This window comes from Astatotilapia calliptera, chromosome 15 (genome assembly GCF_964374335.1).
Source record: "Astatotilapia calliptera chromosome 15, fAstCal68.1, whole genome shotgun sequence".
Classification (NCBI taxonomy): Eukaryota; Metazoa; Chordata; class Actinopteri; order Cichliformes; family Cichlidae; genus Astatotilapia; species Astatotilapia calliptera.
The window spans coordinates 1,632,691-1,645,543 of NC_137436.1; the positions used below are offsets into that span (position 1 = coordinate 1,632,691).

Sequence of the window (12,853 nt, forward strand, 5' to 3'; positions counted from 1 at the left end):
CAGAAACCGTCTCAGGGACGCTCAACTGCATGCCCGTCGTCCTCATCGGGGTCTTGACCTGACTCCAGCTCGTCGCCGTAACAGACTTGTGTGGGCAAATGCTCACATTCGATGGCGTCTGGCACGTTGGAGAGGTGTGCGCTTCACGGATGAATCATGGTTCACATTGTTCAGGGCAGATGGCAGCTGAGAATGTCCCAGTTCTTGCATGGCCAGCATACTCACCGGACATGTCACCCATTGAGCATGTTCGGGATGTGCTTGACCGGCGTATACGACAGCGTGTACCAGTTCCCACGAATATCCAACAACCTCGCACAGCCATTGAAGTGGAGTGGACCAACATTCCACAGGCCACAATTGACAATCTGATAGACTCCATGCGACGATGTGTTGCACTGCATGAGGCAAATGGTGGTCACACCAGATACTGACCGGTTCTGGGTCCCCAGACCCCCAATAGCGCAAAAAACTGCACATTCCAGGGTGGCCTTTTGTTGTGGGCAGTCTGAGGTACACCTGTGCACTACTCATGATGTCAGATCAGCATCCTGATGTGGCACACCTGTGAGGTGGGATGGATTATCTCAATATAGCAGATGTGTCCACTACCACACATTTGGACTGATTTGTGACCACTGTTTGGGAGGGATGGTTATATTGTGTATCTGGAATGAATTTTAGGTCTCTACGTCCATCCCATGGGGAATGGGAGCAGTAACAAAGGTGTTGCGTTTATATTTTTGTTCAGTGTATATACACACACACACACACACACACATATATATAAATACAGAGACAATATAAATAAAATATACGAAGGGGATAAATAGAATAAATAGGAATAAAAATAAAAATACAAGTGAATTGCACATTTCAAGTATTGAGTCTATTGCACCGTTGACTATTTACAAAAGTATTGCACAAAAGGTATTGCACAGTGAGGTGAAGAGGCACTACAGCTTAGTTGTTCCCCCCTCCTTTGTCCTCCTGTTTCCCCTCCCTCTCCCCTCCAGAGAGGAGGGGAGTTAGAAGTTAGCAGGAAGTTAGCTCGCTAGCTTCTATCTAAATACAATATAGCATGTCCTGACTGCGGGGTTTTGGAAACAAATTAAAACGTACAGCTCTGTTATCACTTCCAACATAAATGAAGACTGAAAACTAAACAGCAGTGACGTTTGTAGGGTTACTGAAGTTTGGCTAGCTGGTTTAAAATGATGTGCTACGTGACCGCTAGCGACACAGCTATGTTAGCATAATATAAACAAGCTAACTTTTTTTTCCACTCGATAAAAGTTAACGTGAGTGTTCTCGGTGGTCAGGAACAAATGTAATCGCATGGCAGGATGCTGTAAAAGGACCAAACTTCAGCCAGGAGAACAACTGAGATAATGCAGCCACAATACGAGGTTAGTCATTCATATACTGCTGCATGGGCTGGGCTGTACACTGCAAAAATGGCTAGTCTATATTTAGGAAAAAAATACTACATTTGATACAAAAAGCACTGAAAACAAGTGAAATTATCTGTCCATGCAGCAAGTTTATTTTACTTAATAAGAAATCTTGAAATAAGATAAATAAAAGAACACATTTGAGAATTGAAGAGGGTTAAAATAAGCTTTAAAGAGCTCAATTTAAGATAAAATTACTTGATATCAAGTCCCAAATATTAGTTAAATATGCTAAATTACAGTCTTTTTTTATGTTTTGAATTCTTACTTGCAGCAAATGAATGCACTGCAACGAGAAAAATAGTTCTAATACTATGAAAAACTACTCAATATTAGTGAAATATGATTAATTTGTTTCTTGATTCAGGTTGGCTTATCTTAAAATAGAGCCGAATCAATATTAAATCCAGGCAAAAAAAACCTTAAAACAGACCTTTTTCCTACTCCTTGGCTTCTACTGAAATCACAACCAGGACAAGAGTGATATGCCAACATTTATTTCTCTCATGAGAACAAAATCCTTTTTTTTAAACAAAATAGGGCTGCTGCACAATCCCTAAAAGTCTAAATCAACCCTTTAAAAGGCCTAAACACAGAAAAAAAATTACAGTTTTGGCCTTAAACTTTTGTGAGTCACATAGTCTCACAATGTTATAAATAATGGCATTACTGACTTAAAACTTTACATGCCTCAGGTAAAGTGTCACTAAGAAAAAAAAACAACAACTTTCATTTGTAAAGCATCTTAAGTAAAGCCGTTTCTCAGGACATTGCTAGGCAAATTAGGAACAAAGTTGTACAAACGTACTACAAAACTAAACAAACTGCAAATGACCTGATAAAATCCTGCTTGGTATTCACCTATTTTTCAAAGAACGACTTCCACTCAGCTATTGCTTTCTTATATGCACTAGTGGCATCTTGATCATGGATGGCATCAGTGATTACCTCAGTTTGTATGACAGAGAGGACCGTTGCAACACATTTTGGGTATGTTAAGTGCAAGGTGTAGTAATATGCCATCAACACCAACATTCCTTCCCAGAAATCCTCCAAGGGGAGAGTGGTCACTGGTATGTTTCCTACAGCAACAATGCTGGTTGTTCCATCAAAAAGCAGCACTGGGGAGGAGAGAGGCCGCTTCTCCAGGTATAGCATTGCATCTTCACCTGGCTAGAAGAAGCACAAAAAAAGGACAAATTCTTCAAGATTTTAAATGAAAGGGTTGCTGTGCATCCAAACAGCTTAAGACACAAATAGCAATATCAAGAGTTTAGAATGCTCCAACTGATTTACTGTTGGAATAGAAGAAATAAATATAAAATATCTGACTTACATAAATATGAAATTTTGGAAATGTATTAATTCTGAGCATGAATTTTCTCTAATTTGCAGCATTTTTATCATGTCTATTTGTGCTTTTTTTCTCATTTGTTTTTTAAAACAATTTCTTTTAACTTTGTTACATATTCTAGTTTTTGAAGGCCTTTTTAAATATATCATTTTACTGCTTCTACTTGTATCCTAACTGCAATGTGCTTTTGCTCTGTGCTGCCTCTCTGGAGTAGGTTTTGAATAACAATTAAGAAATCCTGAATAAGGAGTAATTTAATCCCTGCTGAATTGAACTTCGACCTACTCTTATTAAGCAGGAAAAGCAAAATAATAATATTAATAATAACAATACAAGTAAATGGAGTACAAGTTACAGTGGCTGGTATTGCAGCTGTTCTCACCTTGAGGATATGAAGGAGAGCCTCACTGGCACTTCCCAGCCGCTTTGGTGGTGTAGTTTTTGAAGGAAAAAGAGATGGAAGTGCATTGAAGAGAGTGACAGTAAAATCCACTGTGAACAGAGAAAAGTATCTCAACAAAGCAATCCGAACATATCTGATGTGTGGATTTAATGTATGAAAAGGCCACTTACCTCCACGTACATCCAAGGGGAGAGGAGGTTTCAGGACCTTCTTCCAAATGCCATAGAACTGCACTTTCGAACAAAACTCTGCCCATCGACCCTTCATTTGATCTATGTATTTGCAGTTGGAGCCACCAATGATGCGACGCAGTTCATCCATCGCCTATGACAAAGTTGTGCTCAGTTAGTCAAGAACTAACTAAACCTATCCAGAGAAAGCAAGGAATTTAACTGAAGGTAGTTGAACTTACATTTTGTATGTCTTTGAAGCACGGGTATGCTTCAAATATTTTTCTGGGCCTGTCTTCTGCCCTTGTAATATCTGCGTCAATAAAAGTTCGTCTGGCCTCAAACTCCAGGTCCAAAATTTGAGCAACGTCACTTTGGTTGGGTTTTGCATTGGGTTTCCTGTACATGTTGCTCAAGGTTTTGTAATGTCTTGCCTGCATCTTCAGGCTGTCATGGTCTGCTAGGGAAAGCAAAGAGCAATTGTAAGACATGGTGTAACTAGACTTCACAAAATTCAGATTTTTCTAATCAGTCATTTCTAGTTGCATGGTTGTTTTTAAGTATAATATTTCTGAGAATTAATGTTTAGGTTAAATATGTTTGAGTAATGAACTGACCCTATATGTCCTGATCATTTCCCTTTGTGTCCTTTTCTTATAATGATCATGGATTTATGTTAATTGTTAGTTTGAACAGAATCAAATATTAAAACGACAGTTTAAGATGCCCGTGAATAAAACTGTGGTGAAAATAAGGTAAAGGTTGTTTACTGTGTATATCGTTCACATCAGTGTGAACAGTGATTATGAGCTGATGGATAAAAATATTTTAGGTAATTTGATCTATGACAGAAACACTGTGATAAGGCATGATAGATGTGACCAGCATGAGGATTTACATGTGTAAATAATCAGCACTGAGTAACACCCATTACAACACAAAGTGTTAAAATACTTACTATGGCTAACTGGCAAACTGGAATGAGGGATCTATCATATGTTGATTTTACACACCAACTCGAGTTAATGCCAAACCACTATGATTTATGGAATAAACACTTAGAACGGGGTTCATTGCTGCAACCATATTTTGGAAAGAGCTGTAAGAGGAACCACAGTCAGACAGAGGTAGATAAGGGTGATGGTGGACTTACCAACAACATCATCTGGAGGTGCAGTTGAAGGACCTATATCAGCCCTGGGTGCAGAGCATGAGGCTGACTTGGATAATAGTGGTAAAGCCAGGGTAGTATTGTTTGACGTAGTTGGTACAGTGGAGGGTAGCGGCAATTGGGATTCTTTCTCTGAGGAAAAAACAGAAGATGAACAGAATGTAATAACAGGGAATAGCTAGAAAGTTAAGGAAAATACTCAACACTGTATAAATCTTGTGATGCACTCTGAACAGAAAACTGAGGGCAGGTGGTCTCTTTGAAGTTTTAGATGTCCAAAAGTCATTAGTACAGCAGACCAAAGTACACACCTGCATTTGAGTTATCCTCACTGAGGTCATCATTGCTCTCAAGAAGTATGGTATAGTCACTTGAACCACTTGCTTCACCACTTAGGTCACCTTCAGTCCCGTTGTCTGTGTCATCTGAGCTGAAAAGAGTCTTCCTGGGCCTGCCTCGTTGTGGCATGGAGCCCTGCCTCTTCCTTGGAGACTTCATATTTTGGAGTCGTTTGTACAGTTTGGTGTAGATGGTCAGCTGTGGTAAAATAATATATATTTGTACATTCTTTTTTTTATCTCGCTCAATTTTAGATATTGTAGTGAGTAAAGAATGACTTACGTATGGCATGTGTGTGTCAGCATCACGTAACATGGGGTAATAGTCGACAATCTTCTGCGACATTGCTCTCATTTCGAGTTTGGAGGGGTATGTTACTTCTTTCCCCATGGGACTAGCACGGAGGATTGCAACCATGCTGGTGACGGTGTTCCTTACAAGTCTGCAACATAGCTCCTTCGACATCCTACAGTCCTTTTCCTTTCCACTGTGGAGCAATGCAAAGTACTGACTGCGCACCATGTCCAACTCTGAATCTGTATACACCACATACTCTGGTGGGTCTGGCATTTTCATTTTTTTGTCAGCAGTGTAGGAAATGGGAGTGGAAGTTTGAGGCTGACATTGTGACACATCAAAGCCTAAGGGGTTACTCTTGCTTCGATGGAAAGTGTTGGCATCTTGGTCAGTACTCTTAAACTATAACAGTTGTGGGATATAAACAAAAATACACAATTAGGCAAATTAATGCTAGACAATATGGACAGTAATCATCTTCTTAGTGGTATAATGTGTATTTACCTTTTGGCTGATAAAATCCCAAATCTTCTTTCTACGGAAGAAATTTTCATGGCCCGGAAAAAGATCCTTTAGGTCATCCCGGGTAAAGCTCCTCAAAGTTTCCTCATCAATATTCGCAGCTGTAAAAGAGAAAAACAACTTCAAAAGTGATATTTATTTCTCTTTTCCTGGGCGTGGCTTATTACATATTGAGGTCATTTTTTTTGTCAATAAATGTATTTTAGCAATAAGTAATATTAACAGGATAAAATGTCAAACTTAAAACAGTTTATCAAATATTTGGGAATGCAATAAAACTATTTTTGGCTGTCTTCAAGAATGATGTTCCAAGTCTATTTTGGCAAAGACAGCTCAAGGCTATAATGTGGATAAAGTTCAGAGTAGAGTGCAATCCTAGCTCCAAGTTTCAGAAATGATGCTAACAGATGCTAAGGCTGCTTAGCTAACGTACCAAAATAACTGAAAAATAAGACTTACCCTGCAACACAGACAGTATGGCATCGTCAAAGTTGTCCATGCCGTGACAGCAGTTCTCTAGTTCGGTTCCAAAGCCTCCACTCACAGTACCTGGAAATATCCTACGGCTTAAATAAGAACATTTAGCTAAAGTTAACACATTAGCTAGATTGCTAACTAGCAGCCCTCACAAAACACGACTTTATCTTAATAACACCGTTGTACCATAGTATTTTTCAAATCAACTTAATGTTACCAACCTTAAATTACTGTTCACTTTGTTTAGATAAATAATTTTGATCTTCCTAACGGTCCTGATGGTTAACAAAGCAGGGGAAAAGAGTTTGTCCCGCGTGAAAGTAACGTCACGACAGGAACTGAGAATGCGCATGCAGAAAATTATTTATATTTAATTTTTTTTAAGTAAAAAAAAAAGAAAATAAAAATATAAATTCAGTCTTAAACACTTATTGCCTAAAAATAAATATAACTGATGTAATTTAAACCTGAAAAATTGGATAATTAAGGATGCATATATTTTTAAAATTGCCTACCTTTCCCATGGTCCCACACTCTCATCTGTGGCCTTCAGTGGAGAGCGGTAAAGTAAAGCTGCATTGCTACTGCGCGAAAACAGTTCACCATGGCGCTCTGGAGATGTATGATCTGTTTTATCTTTGTTTCTTTAACTCTGAAGGTGCTCCTTAGCCACATAAATGCAGCTCATGGTCGAAGGCAGGATTTTTGGGTTTACTGTGGAATAGATGGCTGTGAACAAGATTTCAGAGTTTTTAACTCATTCTTTCGCCACATTAAACGGACGCACCCTCTGTATTTGACGAATGGAAGCCCACCAAGAGGATGGAGGATCCCCCCAACATCCCACTCTTTAGGATCGGAAAATTTTGGTGTTTCAGTCTTTGCCAACTGTAGTACTGCAACAACAACCAGCACCGTGGAAATATCAACTGGTGGATCTTGGCCTGAAGTGCAGGAGCCTCAGGTTGTTGACAGCCCGAGCGCGGTAAGTGTTAAACTAAATAAAATGTAGTGTGGCTTCTGATGACAAATTTAGCTATGTCTAACTCCTCGTATTTGGTCCTATATTACTTTTAATCATTTTCTCCATTTTTAATCAAGAGAAATTTAACGAGATCTCGCGATATTATACCGCTAGATATTGTTCTTCAAACTGTTACAAGCGATTTCCACCATGGTTGGATTTTAAATCACAATTTCATCCTGCAGGATGAAATGAAAAACAAATAAACAGAATAGCAGTTCAGTGTAGATAGTACAGGCTATGCTGCAGCCGGAGAAGGCACACACTCTGCGGCTGGCATGTCTCCTGGTGAAGTTTGCATCAAAGACACTCTCAGCGCGTTTAAATCGTTCAATGTGACAGCAATTTGGGTATCTCGTAGGAATTACAGTTTCAGGTAAGACACAGAGTATTTGGAAGCACTGTAAAAAAATCTGTTGGCTAGAAATACTGCCAAAACATGGATAAGAATGATTTTTTTGAAAATTAAATAAATTAATAAATGCATACAATAAAATATATCCATATACTAATACTAACATAAATTCTAAGTGCAAATCTAAATTACGTGATTTAAAAATACATAAATAATTTAATAAATACAACAAACATGTAAAGAAACTAATATCTAAGTGCGAACAAAAATTCATTATTTAAAAAGATAAAATCTCATTCTCATGAATCCAATCCCTAGCCTCATCAAAACAATGGACAACCCCTTTTTTATTGTTTCTTTGTCTTTGATTTCTTTTCCATTTTTTTTCTTTATTCCAAAGAATGAATATTATATTATCTTATATTATATTGAATATTCACAACTGTAACACTAGTCACTGTCATGCACTTTGTTTTTTAATGGACCAATCATTAGGTGTAACTGATTATACCTGTTATGTAAGAATTTCTATAATTGGCCAGGAGTTTGGACTAACTTTGTTTTTCTGCTCTAAAGGAAGAAGCTGTTGCTAAAACATCCTTTACCAGACACGATATTACCAGATCTGCTGCAGCTTTTGCTATCAGTGTTCAAGAACAGTGCCACTTATCACAGGTATGTTATAGTCTTAATGGATCAATACATTACATAAGGCAATCAATGTCTTACTTGTTCATAATGGAATTCAGAATTTTTTTTTTAATATAAATGCAGAATAAGTTACTTTTGTTTCAAATGTTTTCACAGAGAACGGTCAAACATATCATCTCAGGAGTGCAACAGTATCAGGCTGTTCTTTTGGATACGCTCAAGGAAAGAATGAAGACAGTGTTTGAAGATAATGCCGAGGGAACCACTCAGCTTCAAGATGAGGCTTTGGCTACATTTGATAAATTCATGGATCCTTTCTCCACCATTGCATATGGACAGTGTAGAGCCATAGGGGAAATGTTCTGTCCAGTCAACGCCGAGGAAGTAGTAGTATCCCAGAAGATATGTTGGGTAAAGCAAGGTCTTTCAAGGGTCATGTCCTTAAGGAACAAAAGTTTTTACTATGTACCATTAATTGAAAGTCTAAAGCAGTTAATGACTAATGAGAGAATCTTTACCATGTTGAACACTGCACCACAAAGAAGCAGAGAGGGATTCTTCTATGATTTTAGAGACGGGTCCCTCTTTACATCTCACCCCTTGTTTTCTCAGAGGCCAAATGCATTGCAATTAATACTGTACACAGATGAAATTGAAATATGTAACCCCTTAGGGTCCCATGCTTCTGCAAACAAATTGGTCATGTTTTATTATACTTTAGGAAATATTGATCCAAAATTTAGGTCAAAGTTAGCTGCAATACGACTTCTTGCTATTGCTAAAGCAAGTGACATTTCTCAGTGGGGTATTGATGTTGTACTGAAAAGAATACTTCAAGATCTATCACTGCTTTACAATGGTGTAAGGATTGAAATGTCAAATGGTGAAATTGAATTGTTTGGTGCTGTTATAGCCATTTGCGGAGACACGCTAGCCCAGCATGAGATTGCTGGCTTTAAAGAAGGGATTGGTTTTGCTTATAGCAAATGTAGACGCTGTGAATGCAACTTTGATGATATGCAAAGTGTTTTTGAGGAGAAGAAGTTTGTTCAAAGAACTCTGGAGAAACATATCAGGCAGTGTTTTGAAATAGATAAAGCAAGCACAGATTTATTGAAAGCGTCCCTCAAAACTACTTATGGAATTAATAGAAGAAGCAGACTAGTTGATGTTCCTGCATTTGACCTGATCAAACAAACTCCACAGGACATAATGCATGTTATTTTTGAAGGTGTTGCATCAATGGAAGTTAAATTTGTATTAAAACACCTAATTCTCTCAGGACAATTGGAATTAGACAAGTTTAATTCAGACATTCAAAATTTTCCTTACTCACCTCTTGAAATACGGGATAAACCATGTCCTATTAGCTTTGGCACTTTAGCGGCTAACGACAACAAATTGAAACAGTCTTGTGGACAGATGCTAATTCTTTTAAAAATATTACTTTTTCTTTTGTATGGTGTGGAGAGTGAGTATGTTGTATTTATTAGAAAGTTAATTATGATAGTTCAAATAGTTCTTGCTCCCATTATTTCTTTACAAACTGTATTGCAACTGAGAAATATGATTGAAGAACACCTGTATCAGTTCAAGCAACTTTTTCCCGAAGCCAATATAATACCTAAGCAACATTATATGTTGCATCTTCCCAGTCAAATCTTATCCCTTGGACCTTTAATAAGGAGTATGTGCATGCGCTTTGAGGCAAAGCACTCCTATTTTAAACAGTGGGCTTCTAAGTTAAATTTTAAAAATGTTTGTAAATCCCTAGCAAACCACAATCAATTTCTTGAGTGTTGTCAAAATGAAATAGGCACTGAACATCCTATTTTTGCGAAAGAAAAGGAATCCGGGCCAGTATCAGCTGTTAAAAATAATGAATATGTTAGGAAAAAAATTAAAGAATTTTTTGGAATAGATGTCATGCAGTCTGTTGTCTCAGTGAAATGGTATGTTCTAAATGGCAATAAATACATTGCTGGGAAGTCCATGATTATTGCAGATGTGGATGGCACTTTCCCTGTGTTTGGACTGATAAAGGATATCTTTTTGATTGACTCATCTTTTATTGCTTTTGAGTACCAATGCTATGAAACTTTGAATTTAAATGAAGACTTATTGGCATATGAAGTAACTGTGCCCATTGTTGCTCAAGCTACAGAATTAGCCCATGAGCTCATTGATTACACTTCATACTTTTCTATTAGTTTTAAGGACAGTGTGTTTGTTCCAATCAAATACAGTCTTTCTGATATTATTTCCCATAGAAATCACCCTTAAGATTAGGGTTGCACCAAGTATTGGCTTAGTGTAGTTTGTGATGATATAAGTTGACAGTCATTAAATGTTCCCTAAACCAATGTCAATGTTGTACCACATAATGCTGGCATGCTGGGACAAACAGCTGTCTTTGAAATGTGATTTGTATCATAAATTGTGGTTAATTTTTTTCCCTTATATGTACAACTTTGAAGTCAGACATGATTTTGAATAAATAATATTTTCAACAGATGCCTTGTGTGAATTTCCTAAATCAAGCAAATTGAGTTTGTCACTCTATCTTGAAACAAGTGATATTTTGAGAGACATCTGGTGAGAGACCTAATGTAGGCTATTTTAAGAGTTATTCTTCCCATTTCTGGATTTCTGTACTAATATAGACACAATTATATGGTTATTCTCGATTTAAGTTTATTATCTAAAATCCAGACTTAGAAACAAGTAAATCTTTTTTAAAACAAGGCAAATAATCTGGCCTGTCTAAAAATAAGATTTTAAATCATGGCAAGCACCAGATAATTTGCAGTGTAGTTACATCCTAAGGTTTTAAAAACTGAGCTTAAATAAATGATTAGCGGTAATAAAAGCCGAGGGAGGTCAACAGGGATCACTGACTGTTTTAGGAGCTTTTTGAGATTAAATAGAAGAAAATACAAAACATTAAACATGTTAACAACACAAAAGCCATATTAAACGCAGACTACTTTAGGCCCGGAAGTAGGATTCGTCACGTCATCACTTAACGACCGGATAGCAGCATCTTTTATATGCCGTCTGTATGATGTTGAAACCTGTTAGATCAACTAAGCTCAAATTAGACGGGATGGTGCGTCACTCCTGAATGTTGTATTCGTTCTTGTAGCAATGACATTTTTAGTCTGGCCTTGAGGTCTCAGTAAACACACTCACCTCCTCCTCGTTTACAGTCAGAACCATCTCTCCAGCTTTTTTTCTTCTCTATATCTCAGAGAGACGAGGTAACGTCTGACATAATACTGTAGACTCATCGTATCCAAGTCCAGATGTCTACTGGTCGAACAGCCGCTTCTTTTCTTTCTTGGCTCAAGAAGTTGTCTTCCTCTTGTTGGTCTTCCTCAGTAGTGGTTTCTCAGGAGTGGTTCAACCATGAAGGTTTCACACTGTCTCCTCCCAACAGTTGCTGTTGAGTTGTGTCTGCTACTTGAACTCTGGCAAGTATTGATGTGGGCTCTCATCTGAGAGGATGGTGAGTAATATTTTTATTCCTTAAAGCAGAGGAGCGTCTTGGTCATCCTTTCTAGGAGTGAGACAGCTTCACTCTTAAAGTTATTGATATTTCTTTGTATTGACTGAATCTTCTAAACCAACATTGTCTCCTGTTTCTCTTGACTTTTTTAGCAGTTGGACAGAGCTGTTTGCTTTGTGCTAATAATACTGACGAGTTCAAATACAAAAGTCATATTGGCGAGACTTGCCTGGCAACTCTCAGGGGGGGTCAGGTGACAACCTCATGACAAACTCACTCCCTCTTCACCCACGACTGCAGACCTGCTGATGGTTCCAACACCATCATTAAGTTTACAGATGACACCACGGTGATTGGCCTCATCAGTGACAACAATGAGGCCGCCTACAGGGAGGAGGTGGATCGTCTGGCTGAGTGGTGCGACTAGGGCTGAACGATTATGGAAAATAATCTAATTGCGATTTTTTGCCCCAATATTGCAATTGCGATGCGATATGCGATTATTTTTTAAGGTCTTTGTCTTCTGTATTATTAAACAAAGACAAGCAATACATCATATAGTATGGCCAATACTATATTACATTAATTTTAAACTGTTCTTTCCTGGAAGACAGACCTCTGTTATGATGACATGAGGTGATGCATGAATTGATGACTGACATTTTTATTTAACTTCTTCAATCACAACAGTATATTTGAACATACACAATAGTTTATTTTTAGCTTACAAACATCTGAGCATAAAGTGCTGACAAGGAACCCTGGTGTAAACATTAAAATGAAAGTCAGTACAATGTGCAGATTGCAGAAATATACATTAAAAAAATCAGTGGCTTTACCACACTCAGTTTTTCCACATCTGTGAACTACTAGACAGTCATTAAATTAAAAAATAATATTAAATAAATAAAAAATACACACATCTTACTGATCTCTGCAGTCAGTAACATTACACATAAAGTGCAAACATAATAGCAATTGTATAAACACACACACAAACACGCCTTTAAACTTTAAAGGCGTGAAATTGGACGGTCTAGTTCTGATTAGCGTCACCGCTGTCTCGGTGGAGTTTAATAAACTCGGCCGTCTGCTTCTTGCTATCTAAAATATAACCAGACACTGGTG

At 37.7% G+C, this 12,853-nt stretch overlaps 1 protein-coding gene across 2 annotated transcripts; it reads right to left on the minus strand.

Moving 5' to 3' along the window:
• Nucleotides 1–1,935: 1,935 nt before the first annotated feature.
• LOC113036835 (uncharacterized) lies at nucleotides 1,936–11,023 on the minus strand. Of its 2 annotated transcripts, none has more exons than XM_080289809.1 (9): nucleotides 6,170–11,023; nucleotides 5,693–5,811; nucleotides 5,174–5,590; nucleotides 4,864–5,089; nucleotides 4,535–4,684; nucleotides 3,624–3,838; nucleotides 3,382–3,535; nucleotides 3,191–3,300; nucleotides 1,936–2,627 (listed from the first exon to the last, which is right to left on the minus strand). In XM_080289809.1, exons 1-9 carry the CDS (start codon nucleotides 6,207–6,209, stop codon nucleotides 2,316–2,318), a joined length of 1,743 nt encoding a protein of 580 aa, XP_080145935.1. In that variant the 5' UTR covers nucleotides 6,210–11,023; the 3' UTR covers nucleotides 1,936–2,315. The 2 variants fall into 2 exon arrangements, with proteins under 2 accessions (XP_080145935.1, XP_080145934.1); XM_080289808.1 differs by having other exon boundaries at nucleotides 3,624–3,841.
• Between the last annotated feature and the right edge of the window lie 1,830 nt (nucleotides 11,024–12,853).